This window comes from Jaculus jaculus, chromosome 1 (genome assembly GCF_020740685.1).
Source record: "Jaculus jaculus isolate mJacJac1 chromosome 1, mJacJac1.mat.Y.cur, whole genome shotgun sequence".
Classification (NCBI taxonomy): Eukaryota; Metazoa; Chordata; class Mammalia; order Rodentia; family Dipodidae; genus Jaculus; species Jaculus jaculus.
This window is the reverse complement of record NC_059102.1, coordinates 84,232,834-84,251,733: the sequence shown is the minus strand read 5'-3', so window position 1 is coordinate 84,251,733 and position 18,900 is coordinate 84,232,834. Positions and strand designations below refer to the sequence as shown.

At 37.4% G+C, this 18,900-nt stretch overlaps 1 protein-coding gene across 6 annotated transcripts in view; it reads right to left on the bottom strand.

Moving 5' to 3' along the window:
- Positions 1-436: 436 nt before the first annotated feature.
- Positions 437-18,900, bottom strand: part of Ccdc171 (coiled-coil domain containing 171) — a 553,592-nt gene continuing 535,128 nt past the window's right edge. For all 6 annotated transcript variants that reach the window (XM_045160095.1, XM_045160091.1, XM_045160110.1 and 3 more), the window contains one exon: positions 437-2,716. In XM_045160095.1, the coding sequence (XP_045016030.1) occupies positions 2,492-2,716 (225 nt within the window). In that variant the 3' untranslated portion in view covers positions 437-2,491. The remainder of the gene's footprint in view (positions 2,717-18,900) is intronic.

The window sequence follows — 18,900 nt, the reverse complement described above, 5'->3', positions numbered from 1 at the left end:
TCCTGAGAAATGTCTAGTCCATACATCATCCTTAAAGAGGTAAAGAAGCTGATAGAGCAACTGTCCTTGCCACTGCACTATGGATCTCAAATATGCAGCAATTGGTCACTAAGGTGCTCAGAGGCAGTCTAGAGTTCCTCAGATCTCCATAGGACATGTCATTAAATCTTCTCCTCCTGCTGGGTCTGACTTCTGGGAAAAAAGCATATGGCATAAATATTACTATATTTGGTAGTGAATACTAATGATCGCTCAGGAGGCCCATCCTTCAGTTTCTATGGCCTTTAGCATCTAGTTGCTTATAAATGTGACATGCTTCGATTTGATTTAATAATCTTTTTGAATTTATAGTTCAGAACTTGCTGCATAAAATTCATCTGTAAGATCAGATATACACATACACAGAGAGACATACACATTTATTTTGGGGGTTTTCCTATTAACAGACTGTAAAATTAACGTAAGCAGACTAAAGCCCATCAGAGGCACATTTTACAAGTATACTTATTACTTTAAAAATACTAGAATTTAAAATGCATTAGATACAAACATACATACACAACACAGACATATAAGTGCATAGAGTATCAATGTTTTCCTAGTGTGAGAACTAAAAGCTTAATGGCTCATGTGAGCTAAAAAGCTGTATGTCATTTTCCATATGCAGAATATCCTACATTGTGGGAATGGCAAATGGAAGTGTTTAGAAATGTTCAGGAATTCTATGATCTACATGAAAGCAACAGCCACTCTGTGTTTATAATTTGAGTTACACATGTGCAATACCACATACGATATATTAAGAATTTCAAGGAAAGAATTACTTTTTACTCCACATAAAGAGCTTTCTGGAGTTTTATTCGAAGTTAATTACAGTGGTTTAGTGTCCTAAGAAAGAGTTTGACACAGTATGACGGTGACAGTGTTGTGTTACCTCAGATCACAGAAATCACTGGATAATCTGTTTAATAACATAAATAGTATACAGATATTATCTGCCAGGGCCAGTATATCCTACAATACAAACTGTTATTTTCTAATGTATCCATAATGAAAATTTTTGTAATGAAAAATAATATAAAATACAAATTTATCTAAAAATTCTTTGTCAAAAAACTATAGTTCATATTAAGTTAATGTCAGTAGGGAGTTAGATGATGAATTTAAAACAAATACATATTACAAATATCCTTTTGTTCTTCACTTACCATGATGAAAACTGCAAGGACTTAACCTTTAAGGGTTAAAGAGTTTAATCAATGTCAATGTCTGATCTTCTGAAGGCGATAAAGAACAGTCTGTCTAGTGATACCCAACAGAACATCATTTTGTCAAGCCACAAAGCGCCCAAAAGCTTGTCAAGTAAGTTACCAGAAACCTCTTTGTGGTTAGAACTCAGCTCCTTCCTGCTTGACCTATTATTTGATATTTGACCACTTGGTTGCAAGACACTTGCTCTTTCTAGCTGAAATGTCACTGGGGCATCTTGTCAGCTCCCCGACATCTCGGCCTGACATACAATTTTACTTTTGTGTGCTACAAGGCAGAAAATGCAGGGCAATGGCCTTGTTTTAAATTCTGTCAGCATCAAAGATGGGCGTCACTCTTGGGTCCTACCAGCAACAAAAACAAAAAAAAAGGAGTCTATTTTGAAGGTCAAGACAGCTATTACCTTGAAGTTTTTCAGCTAATACTAAATATATTACGTGCTATACTGGCATGGGAACTGTCCTTATAAAGTACCTAAGCATACCACAGAAATCCTCCGGCACAATTGCTCTACTTTCCTATCAAATGCAGACTTGATAAGAGGACGCATTTGCAGTGCCTGCAGGGACCAGATTCATCAGTTAACTTGTTCAAATGGGCAAGTGGTATCATGTAGCTTTACAAGGCACACCCTGACCTTCTCACATTGACCAGGAGTGACATTATTGTGCAGGAGGAGAAAGCAGTCACATCATTTCTGTTTTGCACAACCTGCTTAAAGTTTGCAACTAAATGCTTGTCTTCAGTTGAGCTGACAAGAGAGAAGAGGGGCTCAGTGAACCATGGCAGGGCTGCCATGAAATGACAGGAATCATTGGCATACATTTCAAATAGCTCTCTCAATCCTATTAAAGTATAGCAGTCCTACTTTAAAATAGACAAGTATGAAACAACTTTGATAGATAGAGGCTAAAATGGCTTATTGATTTTTTTAAGTCCACGGGAAATTACCCAAAATGTGTCATTCTTTAACATTTAAAAGTATGTTACATAAAAATGAGCAACTGTGATCATAAATAAAACTTAGAGAGGAAAAGTAGGTTCTTTCACTATTCCAGGAGACAGGGATACCTGCAAACATCAAGAGGTCATGTAATCTTTGACAACCCACCCCCATATGTACTGAAACAAAATTCAACTGGTAAGGAAATCCCCATTCAAAGCATTTTTAATTGTACCATTAACTCTTCCTCTGTTTTTTTTTTTTTTTCATCTCATAAAGTCATAATCCGATCTGAGTTGGTCTTTTGACATTAGCAGCCAGCACTGGTGAGGAGTTAGGTGATGTCAGAGAATGGGGTGCAGTATTTATAAATGTCTCCTTTAAGAAGTTGTAAGTTGTATCAAGTTCAGCTTGCAAGGGCAAGAAATTCTCACCGCCCATTGTGTCTGCAGGAAAAGTGGCTCTTGAAGGAACGGAGAGGTTTGAATGATCTCGTGATCCTGTCTGTGACATGCAAAAGAAAAAATAGATAAACATTGAGTTTAAAACTCTTACACAGCACCTAAGACCATAAACAGGGAAGTATGTTGGTGATCCCTGTCATATAAATAGGTTGGGGATTGTTCTTGAAAGAATCTACCTGATAATATATAAATGCAACATGGTTTACCAAGTGGCCTGAATCTACTTGCTCTATGACATAAACTTTTTAAGAGAGAAAAATAAACATCAACACTTTGTCAAAAAAATTTTTTTGTAAAGTTACTTTATCTTAAAGTCACTCCAATCAGGCAGTTTCAGTTGAGCTTCGTATCACTGGCAGTTTACAGAAATTAATGCTAGTAGCAGACTTTCTCTCATTTGCTTATCATATATGCTATGTACTGTGGGAGATTAGACTTTTTAGATTATTAACTATGGGTTTTTAATTTTTAAATCTGTCTTCCTGACATTGAATTGACAAAGACAGCATGAAGAAAAAGTAAATTAATCCCAGAAACTTCTAAAAATTCTAATGAGAACTTTTTGTCTATACCTTTGTTAATAACGCCATAAGACTATTTTCATTATTTGGAAATTATGTATCAACATAAAGGAATACAACATAAAAACAATTTCTCATGTGTTTTAAAACATTACTGGCATCCAGAATTAAATTTCAGAAATGCTAACTACTCATAAAGTACAGGAAAACAAAATTTTAATAAAGCCACACATTAAGGCTTTAAGTAACATCAATGATTAGCCACTAATACTTGATATGAATGACATCTTAATAGTAAAGCAGGCACTATTTTGTAACACTTGAAGATAGTAAAACAAAAAGTAATCAATTTTATGTCAGAATTTTCCAAATTCCTAGCAGAGATAACAAGTCTAGTTATAAGTATCTCCACACAAAAAAGCCATATAAAAAACTTTTCAGTTTTTTAAAACATCTTTTTCATACATCCTCTTACAGTTTTGATAAAATAGTGTGAAGTGTACCAGTCGGCTTTATTATGTCATGTTATACAAAAGTGTTTCTACATGTGGAAACAAGAAGGAAGCTATTGATGGCTTTAGGAAAGTATTAGAAATTCAACTGTTGTATGTTTTACCATTTTCACAGATTTTTTTTTTTAAATTACAACTGGAGAAAAATCAATGTCTGCCTCTAACACCTAGTTCAGCAGTTCTCTTTGATCTCTGTTCTTTTGATTTCTTGATACTCCACTGCAAGCAGATAGTTGATGGAAATCATTCCTTTTTATGCTGGAAGTGAAGAACCACCTAAAATGGACACTTGCATAGCTCTAAGAAGCAAAGGATTTATCAGATTTCCGTGGAAGGAACGGAACTTCCAAAATTATTTACTAACCCTAGTTCACAGCAAGGAGGTTTTACTCCCAGAACCTTAATTCTGGGCCTGAGCATATTAGTTAAGAACAAAGCAGAGGCATCCCCATTACATCAGAGGTGGCAAGGGTACCACTTACACTTTCACAGTGACAAAAACTACATTTCACAGTGGTTTTCTGAATTTCTGCTTGATTGGTTTTGACTGGTACTATATACCATCTCTGCCAGACCTAGGGGTAAAAAGAATCCCAAAGAGATTATGGGGCTTGGTTTTGTTTTTCAAAAACATTAGTTATAGCTACAGTATCCCTTGTTGTGAGAACAGAATAATGGTGAGCAAGGCTTCAAAATTTGTTGTTACATCTTTCTTTAGGTTGACAAATCACATGTACTGATGGTTGCACAAAGTGATATTGTAATTTTAACACAATGTAGAGTAGAGTGATTCTATCATAATATAACCTATCCATCACTTCAAGTACTTGACATTCTGTATGTGCTGAGTACACTGGAGGATTGTTCTACTAACAATAGCAAATGTATAGTACTCAGTTTTTAGCTATTTCATCATGATGCAATAGGTCTAAAAAAAAAAAATACATCAAACTAACTCTTCCTATCCAAATAAAGCTTTGTGCCCCCTGGCCATTTACTCTCCAATCCCCTCCCCAAAGCCTTTGGCAATCATCACTCTATTCTCCGTTTATATGAGTTCAGTTGTTTAAAATACACATTTTAGTAACAAATTGTGGTATCTATTAGGTGTTTGGTTTATTTCACTAGCATTATGTTCTCCAACTCCTTCAATGTCACAAGTGACATAACTTCTTTCATTTCAAAGTCGGAATCATATTCCACTGTGGATACACTGCAATTTCTTTGCTCATCTGCTGATGGACACTTAATGTTGATTCCGTATATTGGCTATTGTGAATAGTGCTGCAATGAAGATGGCATGCAGACATCTCTTCAACAGTGATTTAAATCTTTTGTATAAATATGCAGAAGTAGCATTGCTGGACCATATGGGATTCTATTTTTAGCTTTCTTGAGAATATTGTTACATCTTTATACTTCAAGTTCTTGTCTAAGAAAGCTCTGTGAAAAGTGAGGGGCCAACTAAGAAAGGTCAGTTATCTTCCAGGGATTTGCTTCCTGATGTTTTATACTAGAAAAGGGTAACTTCACCAAACTTACCAACACTCCTGTTTTGCCAATATTAGAGATATGTGTAGCTTCCTGAAAAATATACATTTATATGAAGTTGCCTTTTTAGTTTTGGTGATTCCATCCACCTGACATGTGACAAACTTTAGAACGCAATCCTTCAGGAAGATTCTCCATTAAGTGTCCATCCTCTTTAAGGATTTTCATATTTCATGCTCTGCAAAAGACTCATTGTTTCCCTTTTCTTTTCTCATTCTGCTTTTTAATGTGCATACTATTTTCACCTGATGTGTAAAAATACCCTGTCACATAATACATTTTTGACTACATAGTCTTGAAAAGTGGTATTATTTCTCTGGTATTTCAAATTAGTCTGCATGCTTGAACAATATCATCTGGCCTTATGTCACAAACACAGAAAATAACCTAAAGGATTACTGAGGAGATAAAAGGAGAAAAGGAGGAGGGAGGGCAGGAAAAAAGGGAGAAAAAGTTAGAGAATATGAGAATATGAATTTCCTTAAAGACTTTTATCCCTCAAAGGTATGCCTTCCTGCAACAAAACAGTCTTACATCTGTGTAAATGAAAACAAATGACTACTTTTGCTACAAGGATCATTTGCTGTACTGCTAGAAAATATATTTTTCCATGAGCTAAGGCAAAATCTGAATTTAAGTCACTTAGCTTAAAAAGAAACCAGTACAAATTGTGGTGAAATTTTGATTTGAGAATGTGATGTTAAAACAAGTGACTATGAACGAATTTTCTTGTTACAAATAATGGAGAGAAATCTGTCATAATCCTTTTTTAATGTAACACAGAGTGTAAAAGACAGTTAAATAACTTTTACCAGAGATCAATAAAAGTTAATATTCACCACCTGATCTTACATTTTAAATCTGGAAAGTCTGTGGCCATTTAAACTTCTTTATAAACTGTTAAAATGTTCTGAGAGTCTCTTATGTAAATCCAAATTTAGGCAATTTTTCAAAAGAAATTAGTTACCTGAAATAAGAGCTAGGTGTCATGTGAATCTTTATGGAAGTACTTTTATTTACTCAATAAGCTATAAATGATTTTATCTGAACTGTTATAGTCAATCAGCTAAATGTATATTCACAATACAAAATGTTCCTACTAAATTTCTCCATTTTAAAACTTAGGAAATATAGTAATTGGACACATCCAACAGCTATTTTTCATATTAAAATAGCTTAATATGAATGTTTTCAAAACAAAAAAATAAAGCATTAGTCTAATAGCAACATAATCACTCAATCAATTATTTGTAAATCAAAGTCAGTTTTCCAGCCCAGACTTCTGAACCAATGAAACTAAGACATTTTCTCCTATACAGCATTTATCATCAAGTTAAGCCTTCTAGTATTTAATATTATAAAAAGTGAAGGAAAACATAATTTTGTCAACTTGAGTCACATTGTATGAAGAGTATGTTAAGCACATAATGTAGTTAAGAGAACAATACACTGGAGGTTAGCAAACTAGAGGTTCTTTTCCAGTAGTAGCCAAGTATACAGTCTTATATTGAGGTTTTTGAACCATTTGGACTTTAGTGCTGTACATGGTGAGATGTGTGGATTGTTTCAATTTCCTGCATATGGTTATCCAGTTTGTCCAGCATCATTTGTCAAAGATGCTGTCTTTTTCCAGCCTATATTGTTACGCTTTTGTCAAATATCAAATAGCTGTAGTTGCTTGACCCAAAGTCTGGGTCCTCAATTCTATTCCATTGGTCTATACTCCTGTTTTAATGCCAGTACCATGCTTTTTTTTTTTATTATTATGGCTTTGTAATATAGCTTTACATCAGGCATGGTGATGCCTCCAGAGGTATTTCTTTTGCTGAGGATATGCTTAGATAGCCTAGGCCTTTTGCCTTTCCATATGAATTTTGAGATCATTTTTTCTATCTCTGTGAAGAACAATGTTGGGATTTTAATTGGAATTGCATTAAATCTGTATATTACCTTTGGTAGGATTGCCATTTTCACAATGTTAACTCTGCCTATTCAGAAGCACGGGAGGTCTTTCCATTTTCTCAAGTCCTCCTCAATTGCTTTTTTGAGTGTTTTTATGTTTTCCTTGTATAGATCTATCACTTCCTTGATTAGCATTATTCCAAGGTATTTTATTTTTTTGTTGCTAGTGAAAACGGGACCATGTTCCTTATTTCTATCTCTGTATCTTAGTCATATACATATAGAAAGACTACTGATTTTTGTGCATTAATTTTGTATCCTGCTACTTTGCTGAAGGAGTTAATCACCTTCAAGAGTTTTGGGATGAAGTCTCTTGAGTGTATTATGTATAGAATCATGTCATCAACAAATAGAGCTAACTTAACTTCTTTCCTTCCAAATTGTATCCCTTTTATCTCTTTCTCCTGTCTTATTGCTTGAGCTATGACTTCCAGAATTATATTGAAGAGCAGAGGAGAAAGTGGGCACCCCTGTCTTGTTCCTGATCTCAATGGGAATTCCTTCAGTCTCTGTTCATTAAGTATTATTTGGGCTTTAGAGGTTTATATATAGTCTATATTACGTTGAGACATAAACTGACCATGCCAATTCACTCCAATGATTTAAGCATGAAGTGATGTTGTATTCTGTCAAAGGCCTTTTCTGCATCTATTGAAATGATCATGTGTTTTTTGTGTTTAAGCTTATTTATGTGGTGTATTACATTGACAGATTTCCATATGTTGAACCACTCTGCATTCCTGGGATGAATCTCACTTGATCAAGGGGGATAATGCTTTTGATTTCTAGTGGGATTCGGTTTACAAGGATTTTGTTCAGGATCTTTGTGTCTAAGTTCATCACGTAAATAGGCCTGTAGGTTTCTTTTCTTGTGTCATCTCTGCCTGGTTTTGGTATTAGGGTGATACTAGCTTCATAGAAGGAGTTGGGGAGCTTTCCCTGTTCTCTGATTGTGTGGCACAGTTTGAGAAAGATCAGTTTTAGTTCTTCCATGAAGGCTTGATAGAATTCAGCTGAGAAGCCTGGTCCTGGACTCTTCTTTTGGGGGAGATTTTTTTCAATCTCAATGGGTATGATAAGTTTGTTTAGGAGATGAATCTGCTCTTAGCTTTGATAGGTGGTTTGTGTCTGAATTCATCCATTTCCTCCATATTATCCAGTTGTATGAAGTAGAGGTTTTTGAAATAAGACCTGATGATTCTTCCAATTTCACTTATGTCTGTTTTTTTTTTTTAATTATTTATTTATTTATTTGAGAGTGACAGACACAGAGAGAAAGACAGATAGAGGGAGAGGGAGAGAATTGGCGCGCCAGGGCTTCCAGCCTCTGCAAACGAACTCCAGACGCGTGCGCCCCCTTGTGCATCTGGCTAACGTGGGACCTGGGGAACCGAGCCTCGAACCGGGGTCCTTAGCCTTCACAGGCAAGTGCTTAACCGCTAAGCCATCTCTCCAGCCCACTTATGTCTGTTTTGATCACTCCTTTTTCATTTTGGATTTTGTTAATTTGAAGCATCTTTTTTTTTCTTGATCAAATTGGCTATAGGTTTTGTCAATCTTGTTTATTTTTTCAAAGAATCAGCTCTTTGTTTTGCCAATTTTCATAATCATTTTCTTAGTTTCCAGTTCATTAATTTCTGCTCTGATCTTAATTATTTCTTTCCATCTGGAGATTTTTGGGTTAGATTCTTCTTACTTTCCCTGGCCTTTAGGTAGATGGTTAGGTTATTGATTTGGGATCTCTCTGACTTTGTTATGAAGGCATTTAATGCTATGATTTTTCCCCTGAGGACCACCTTCATTATGTCCCATGAGTTTTGGTACATCATCATTCATTTCTAGAAATTTAACAATTTCTTTTTGTTAATTTCATCCACTACCCATTTATTGTTTAATAGTGTGCTGTTCAGTTTCCAGGAGTTGATGGGATTCTTGGTGGGTCTTTTATTGTTGATTTCTAGCAATATAGCATTGTGATCTGATGTCATGCAGGGAATTAAGTTAATCTTCCTAAATATATGGAGGCAGGTTTTGTGACACAGTATATGATCTATTTTGGGGAAGGTTCCACGGGCTGCTGAGAAGAATGTGTAGTGTGTGGATTTGTAATGGAATGTCCTGTAGATGTTCATTAGGTCTAAGAGAGTTATGGTTTTGTTGAGCTCTCTTACTTCCCTGTTGAGTTTCTGTTTGGATGATCTGTCTATTACTAATAATGGTGTACTGAAGTCCCCAACTATGGTGTTGGTGGTTATTTCTGTTTTATTGTCAAGTAGGTTTTGTTTATGAACTGTGGTATCCCTGTGTTTGGTGCATAAAGATTTATGATTGTGATATCGTCTTGATGGATCATGGAAGGAAGGGGCCTTCTTTGTCTTTTTTGATTATTTTTGGTTTGAAGTCTATTTTATCCAATATTAATATAGCTATGCCTGCTTGTTTCTTATTCCCATTTGCTTGGAATATTGTTTTCCACCCTTTCACCCTGAGGAGGTGTCTGTCTTTAGTGGTGAGGTGGGTTTCTTGAATACAACAGATTGAGGCATCTAATTTTCTTTTTTTTTTAATTTAATTTATTAGTTTTCATTTCAGTGAATACAGGCAGCTTGGTACCATTATTTAGGCTCATCTGTGATCTACCCCCTCCCATTAGACCCTCCTTGTTAACGATGGGTCGTGCATTGTGGAGATAGCCCTCAGTTATTAGTATGATAAATGTCTCTGCAAATCATGACCCAACATGTAACTCTGACATTCTTTCTGCCCCCTCTTCCGCAAGATTTCCCTGAGCCATGTTGGGTTCATTTTTGGTCTGCTTCACTGCTAAGGTGTTGGAGGCCTCTGAGGCTCTGGCTCTCTGATTTGGTAGGAGTTGATTTTTCTCTGCGTTGATCTCCTTCCCCTTTGTGCTGGTATCCAGTTCACAGGAAAACATCACCCTTGCTTATTTCACCAGTTGTCCTTAGTTTCAGTTGGGCCCCTTTTGAGGTATGTTGGGGCACCTCTCTTCTTAGGATCTGCATCTATCTGGAAAAGAGAAGCAGATTCTCCAATGGAGAGTAAGTTAGCACCCGGAAAATTGAGATAACACTTACTTTTTTGATAGACAGTTTGATAGATGTAGGCCCTCTTATACCCCGTGATTGATGGTAGCTTGATATTGTAGAGTGGGCTTGTGTTTGGGTATGGTTCTGACTTGTTTCCCAGCTCCAGCTAAGGGTCTAGTACCACTGAGTGGATCAGTTAGCCAAATCAAGAGCAATTGATTCCTCACCATGGCTGTGTACCACTATTGCACTTGTGTGGGCATCACATCCGGTTATTTGTTGCTAATTAGGTTAAACAATGTGTTGCTTGGACAGATCTTGGTCATGTCCCCCAGTCGCCTATGTAGTGCCTCCTGGCACTAGACACGCTGACTGTCTGGGGACTGACTCTCTCCTGGCTTCCAGCCATGTCATTCCATTTTACGTGTCAGCTGTGTATGGAGTCTTCAGCAATAGGGTCTTACCACTGGCCTTTGGTGGGTCATCAAGTACTCTGACAGAAGTCTGTCATTGTTTTGGGAAACCTTGTAGGTTTCTCTGATCAAAAGCTCATTGTGGATGGTAGGCCCAAGCTGGAAGTGGGGGTTACAGGTCAGTGTCCACTAAGAAACTGAGGAAAAAGATAACTAATATACAAGAGTTAGAGAGGAGAGAGATAGAGGGGAGAGGGGGAGGGGGAGGGAGGGAAGATGTAGGAGATTTAGGTCAGTCTTGATCCTACCCTCTCCAGTGTCTTGTGGTTCAGGTGTTTCCTGTAAGGGTCTAGTGAAGGTTCAGCCATTTGGTCTGTCTTTTAGGAAGTAGAATTTTATGGTACCATTGCCCTTTGGGTCCAGATTACTGTTTTCCACTCTTTGATTCCCTCCCCGCCCTCCCATCCATCTTATTGTCTAGTCCATGAGGTGATTGCTGGGTATGTAAGGCATCTTGGGCAGATTCAGTTTAGGTGTGGCAGATGAGTGAGACTATGTGTTGATTTTTTTTCTGTGATTGGGTAAGTTCGCTGAGAATGATCTGTTCCAGGTTCAACCATTTTTCCTCAAGTTTCTTTATGTCGTTTTTTCTTACTGCTGTATAGAATTCCATTGTGTAGATATACCACATCTTTGTTATCCATTCTTCTAATGATGGACATCTGGGTTGATTCCAGCTTTTAGCTATTATGAATTGAGCTGCTACAAACATGGTTGAGCAAATCTCTCTGGCTTTTGGTTTGAAGGTTTTAGGGTACATGCCCAGTAATGGTATAACTGGGTCTGTTGGTATTTCTATAGTCAGCTTTTTCAGGAGTCTCCATATTGCTTTCCAAAGTGGTTGTACCATCCTGCATTCCCACCAACAGTGAATGAGTGTCCCGAGGCATCTAATTTTCTGATGGGTGTCTCCTGATGGGTGAATTAAGGTCATTAATATTTAGGGTAATGACTGTGAGATTTGATTTGATCCCTGCCATATTGTGTTGGTATATGTGGTTTGGTGTTTTCATGGATGGATTTTGAAGTTTTTGTGCCTTCTCTGAGTTTGGTTATTGTGATCTGCTTCTTGTAGGTATTTGAGTGATTATTTGATTCTTCTCTGTGGAGAATTTCCTGAAATACTCTCTGTAGGTTTGATTTTGTATTCATATAACTGTAAAGCTGAGTTTTGTCATGGAAAGTTTTTCTTTCACCATCTATTAGGAGGGATACTTTTGCTGGGTAAAGTAGTTTGGGTTGGAAGCCATAGGTTCTGAGACTTTGCAATGTTTTATTCTAGCGCTTTCTGACTTTCAGGGTTTACAATGAGAAGACTGAAGTAATTCTCATGGGGTTACCCTTAAAAGTGATGTGCTGTTTTTCCCCTAGTTGCTTTTCGGATTTTCTGTTTGGTTTCAATGATTAGAGTTTTAATGACAATATGTTGGAGAGTTTCTCCTTTGGTCCGATCTGTTTGGAGTTCTGTTAGCTTCTTGTATCTTGATTGGCCTTTCTTTTGAGAGAGTGGGAATATTTGATTATTTTTTTTTAAATAAGTTCTCCATGCCTTTGGTGTGAATTTCTTCTCTTCTGGTATTCCCATGATCCAGATATTAGGACATTTAAGGGTATCCCACAATTCTCTCATGTTCTGTTCACAGAAAATTTTGAACTTATTGAAGCTTTTGAACTTTCAAACTGTTTCTTCTGTCTTATCTTCTAGAACAGAGTTTCTATCCTCCACATGGCTGACTGTATTCTTGAGAGCTCCTAAAGGGTTTTGGGCTTGTTCAATTAGGTTTGCATTTTCTAATACTTTTCTATGTATAATTTCCATCCCTCTGTCAAGCTCCCTTTTCACATCATTTTCTGATTTTCTTGATGATTCTTGGAATTCATCCTTGCATTTCTTTATGTCTTCATTTAGCATCGTCAGCTAATTTTTGAGGTCCTCTTTTTTTAAAAAAAAAACAAAAACAAAAAACAATTCTCCTTCCTATCTCTTAACTGTCTTTGAACTCCTTCCATTTTCTTGTCTATTAGGTCTAGTCTAGTGATGGCATCATCCACACAATTATTGGTCCTTTGTTGCTTTTCTGCAAGTTCTACCAGTTGCTTTATCAGTGTTGCATTGCTCATAGCCTCATTTTTGTGTTCTGGTCCTAATGTTTCTTCTATGTTTTGATTAGAGATGTTCATTGTAGGACTGGGTGATCTTACTGGATGTACTTGTATTTGATTTGTCACATACATTATTTGTTTTGCAATGTGGTCTGCCCACCACAGTGTATAGGAAGGGAGAGTAGGACTATGGTCTCAGCAGGCAGATGGGTGGGCAGCTGGTGCAGCAGATGGGGGATTGGGCCTGAGCTGGTGCCAGTGGACAGGCAAGGTGAGCCTGAGCTCACATTGGCAGGTAGAATGGGCCTGAGCTCGCACATGGATGGGTGGGCAGCCGGAGCAGTAAGTGACAAATGCACAAAGCAGGCTAAGCTTGCATGGGTGGATGTGTGGTATGTGTGTCCAAGCTTGAGAGGGCCAGTAGGTAGAGCCTACCCGAGGTCATGCGTGGGTGGGAGTAGCCAAGCAACAGCCCCTGCGTAGTGAGGCAAGTGGAACTATGCTGGCCTGGGTCCCCTTTCCTACAGTAAGTGCAGGAGTATCCTGAGGCTGGGACTATGGCTATGGCGGCTGCTTGGGGGAGTTTGGGAACATGTGGGCTACCCGCAAACAAGGGAATCAGTGATTCCCTTTTTTTCCCTCCCACTGGTGATCTGTTAGATATTGCTCTCCCCTAAAAGATCCAGTGAATCCTTAATGCCTTGCCTTTCTTTCCCAAAGATGTGTGGTGCAGTTAGGCAGTCACCAACTTGACCAGAGGTCCTCTCATTCAATTAAGTTTTGTAGTCCATGTTGCATTATTTCATTCTCCACATTAATGTTTCAAACTCTGTGCACTATTGACTGGCTATAAGTAGAGTGTGACAGTGCAACATATACTGATAAAGAAATAAAGATACCCACAAGAGGGCACAAGAGTGAGGTTCCTTCACCATTTCTACTTTACTTCTTTTTATTTATCTTAATTTATTTATTTGAGAGAGGGAGAAAGAAAGAGAATGGGCACACCAGGGCCTCTAGCCACTGCAAACAAACTCCAGACATATGGACCACTTTGTGTATCTGGCTTATGTGGGTACTGGAGAATCAAAACTGGGTCCTTAGACTTCACAGGCAAGTGCCTTAACCATTAAGCAATCTCTCTATCCCATTTCTACTTTAATTCTTAAAGTGTTCTTATGACTAAACTATCAATATTCAACATAATAGTTTTCTTCCCTCCATATGCTACATTTCAAGTTAATTAACTCAATTCCATCTATGCATTTCCAATTCTGTGTTTCTGGTAATATAGGACACGCAATTTACAGTCAGAATGGATAATAATCACATATGGTTTTCACTTGTGGAATATTCAATTACCTACCTGATATATATATACATATACATATATATTGACTTTACAACACAAATACTTACATGTACATTTAATATGTATGTTGCTATATGCACTCACATATATCTACTGTCACACCATTATTTATTTCTTGTAGCTACTAATTTTAATTTCTAGTAACCAATTCTAAATATATGAGGATATTTGATGTATCCTTCTCCCTATGAAACACTAATCCTTTGCACAAACTAGCTCAGCTCTTTAGCTTACTAGCATCAGGGCATGGGAGAAATATGAACCAACAAAGCATAACTCAGTTCAGAGAAAAGGACCATCATAGATGGAGCAGTAAATCCAAAAACAGGAAAAAGATGCCAACAAACTCAAGTCACACCAAAACAATTTTATTCTCAGTCTAGCTCTCAAGTCAGTCTATCGGGTTTGAATTCAGTTGCTTCTGCTTGTGGAAGATTAATGGGTCAATGTTTTTGAGTCTGTGCTTTCCCATAGCCAGGCCTTTGACCATGTGTCTGAATCCTCTGGCTTCCTTATCTAGTCTAGCCTCACCTACCAATTCCTTCTTGCCAAGAAGGAATAACTGGCATATTGCCAGTTAGTCCCTAAGCATGGCACTCTACAGTACACACTAGCCTCCTGCTTATCAAGTTTGGCCCTATGGTCAAGGTTCACCTCTGTGGTAAGACCCTTCCAGAACCTCTTCTCACTCTTTCTGTACTAGTTAATGAAACATATAGCCAGGGTTTACATTCCTTGTGAGCGTTAATTTATTATTCTACTTTTGTCTTTGTTTTTCACTATAAAAGTATGAGCACTGAATATGATGACATCACAACTTTGTATTTCTGTCACTAAGATTAAATAAGACTCCTAACTGATGAATGACTAAATGAACAAACTACTGATATTATCACTTCATGGTTTGGGTCTCATAGCTATTTTGTTATTTTATGCATAACAGATTATATCTCATGTAGAAAAAAGCACCATGGAGTAGAAGAATGAATATGAGCCTTGACCATGTAGAGACCTCAGATTCCAATTTCATTCTCTCATGTATCAACTATGTGATCTTTGGCAAGATATTTAACCCATGTGAGCTTATATCTTCATCTATGAAGTAGGAGATTATAAAGAGTAAATGAAATACAATCCATAAAAATGTAATAATTTCTCTGCTTCACGTCTCTTCCTTCTCTTTTCAAGTGACAGGAAGTTCAAAGAGTGTAATTATAGCTAATATACATTGAGTGTGCAAGTCAGGCACTGTTCTAGGCTTAGCTGTATAGGTATTATATGAATTTTCTCAACTTAAGGAGAAGGTACTGAAATTCCCCACATTTTATAGTTGAAGACACCAGAGCTCAGGAGAACAGAATAAATTTCCCCTGGGTTCCACAACTTGGTATGGCAGAGATGGATATGAATCTTGATCTGGTTCAACTGCAAATGCACTTGACCACTAACTATCTTCTCATGTCACCCAAAGGATGCAGAACCTCGGGTTTATTTTATATCTAGAGCCACTTCATAAATATAGTATGTGTTCAGCAATCTAAGTGACTGGAAAATAAAAATATACAGGCAGTATTAGAAGCTAAAATTAAATGCTTTCATTTTTAATAAATTAATTAATTTGACAACCTTATAGTGCATTTTGATCATGCTTTCTCCCCATTACCTTATATTGTCCCCTTCCCACTCCTATAGAATTCTTTCCTCTTTCCAATTGGCATGCTTTCTACCTTGGTGGGCTTTTTTCTCTTTCTGTGACCTGATGAGTTTAATTACAGTTGCTTGCATGAGCATGAGTGGGGGTTTATTTACTGCAGCATGGATTTTACCACTGAAGAAAATGTCTTCCCTCTTCCCCATCAACTTCTCAGGAAGTGTGGGGCCTCATGAGCCCCTCCCAATCCATGACAGAATGCTGACAGTGGGATCTTGTGCAGGTAAAATAGCAGTCACTGTGAGTTTATGAACATGCTTTCATTGTTAGAAACAAGAGATTCAGTAGAGGGGAGATTCAGGAGGAGGAAAAGGGAGAGTTCTTGGAGGGAATTATGGTTATAGTACATTGTCTACATATATGGAGGTTATCAATGAAAGGGTTTTTAAAATTAGTTTTATATATTTATTTGAGAGAGAGAGAGAGAGAGAGAGAGAGAGAGAGAGAGGAGATAAACTGGGAAAAGGGGTGCAACAGGGCCTCCAGCCAGTGCAAATGAACTCCAGGTGCATGCACCACTTGCATCTGGTTTTATGTGGGTACTGAGGAATTAAATCCAGGTTGTTAGGTTTTGTAGACAATTACTTTAATCACTGAGCTATTTATCCAACCCCAATAAAAAGGTTTTTATGGATGGAGAGATTGCTTAGTGGTGAAGGCCCTTGTCTGCAAAGCCTAAAGACATAGGTTCAATTCCCCAGTACCTACATAAATCAGATGAACAAAGTATCTCATGCATCTGGAGTTCATTTGCAGTGGCTAGAGGCCCTGGTGTGCCTATTCTTTCTCTCTCCCTCTCACCCCCACCTCTCTATCTGCCCCTCCGTATGTCAAATAAATAAATAAATAAAAATACTTTAAAAAAACTTTAAAAGGTTATATTTTTATGCCAGATTATATCATATTCCAACAGTTGCATACCCACAGCACTAGAGTAAATAAATAAATTTTATGGCATTGACATTAAATGAAAATTCTAACCTTTTTTACAATAGAACTTAAGTTGTTCAGAAGTAAAACTCAGCACTCAAGTTTTAAATTATACTAGAACATTTAAACCTTAATTTTAAATTACTTTGAAGACGTGCCTGACAAGATAACAATTACCATTTTCCTCTCTTGGATGTTTGAATTTTCTGATGTGATAGAAGTTGGTAAAAAAAGGTTTTATTGATGGCTTTGGCTTTTGTTTCCCACCTTGCTTCACACTCCATGTTCCCTGTTAGCTCCTGCCTTCCCAATCCTAACACCACTCACAGTAAAGTATTAGGAGTGGATCAGAAGAGAAGCATCATTTCCTTGTATCTTAGAAATATCACTGCCAAACAACTTGGACAGAACTTAAAATGCAACTATGAAAATCATCTGTATATATTAAAATATTTTTAAAGTACAAGAAATGAATAAATACACACTTGAGAATACTATATAGAAAATGCTATTGGTTAAATAAAAACTATAACATACATACCACAGGAGTAACTTCCTTAACTTAGAAAAGACATATGAAGATCAGTTAAAGGAAGATCCTTAATTAGAAAATAGAGTAATTGTAGTACATTTGATATGATTGAGTTCAGTTGCAATATAAAACTGCAGATGTCATTGGCTTAAATAAGATAAAACTTCATTAATCTCTGATAGAGCCAAAGGACTTTTATCTTGGTGGTCTATAGCTCAGCTTCTTAAATTATGGGTCACAACCCATATGGGGTCATATAACTGAATGCAGGTTCTGTGGAAAATCTGTCAGCAGAATGACTAAAAATCAACTCAAAATCCAACATATGATGAATCCAAGCCATTTCTTGCATGACTTATCAATAACCTTGGTGCATATTCACCACAGCTTTATTTCTGAACATATGATGTGCACAATTTGCACTGTACATGCCACCAGGCCACACAAGACCAATCAATGCTGCCTGAAACATGTTGGCTCAGATTTGAGGAAACTGTAGTGTTATTACCGTACATACAAGGTTTTCTGCCATTCCTATAGAAACATAATTGTTGAACTATGAAAAACACCAATTTTCATATTTCCTGTCATCATTCCTCAATTAGAATATCTCTAGTTTATACTATGTGACTTTAAAAATTGATGTTTGCCACAGCCTGTAGCCACAGGACATTAAGTGATCATGCTAGAACTGAGAGGGGGCTCAAAAGGCAGTAAGGGATCATGCTGGAACCTCTCAGCTAGCCCTTGAAGTGCTAAAAAGTGCCAAGACAGTGGCTGGAGAATAAACAGATTGATTAAGCAGAAAATTCTGCTAGTTACGATCAGCAAGCCAAGCAAGCAGTATACACCTGTACAATAGTGGCACACAGCCCATGTAGGTAACCAACTGCTTACAGACTGGATATTATACCCACTCAGTGGGGTGAACTCATATCTGGTTCTAGGAACTAAGCCATATTCTCTAGAACAGGAAATCAACAGGCTCCAGAGAGAACTTCCACTTCTCTTTAAGAAGAATACGTATACACATCAATATACATCATGACTAGGCTATTCCCTTTTATTAAAACTGTTCTCATTTTTGGTTGGAGAATCTGTTCTTTTTTGCAGATAGAGGAATACTGGGATGAACAAGGATATATCAACACAACAATCAGAGAGAACCAATTGCCTACTACGAGATGGGTCACCTCCACCTCATCTACCCAGGCCCAAAAGTCATTACAGATGTAGCAGTGATGTGAAGACTGCTGTCATGGCTAGCCTGAAAACAAGTTCCAGGGAAATGGTGACAGACACTTTGATCACTCAAACTTCATCCAAGCAGAGATCCAGAAAAAGCAATACTAAATCAGATCTCTCTCATGCCCACCAAGGCTCAGGGAGCATCACTGAAGAAGGAGTGGAAAGATTTTAAGAGCCTCTGGGTGGGTGGGAAAAGACTGAGACACTGTACTTTCCCCATCCCTGCAGAGACTGACTGAGGCCTCTTGGTTCCCACAGTGAA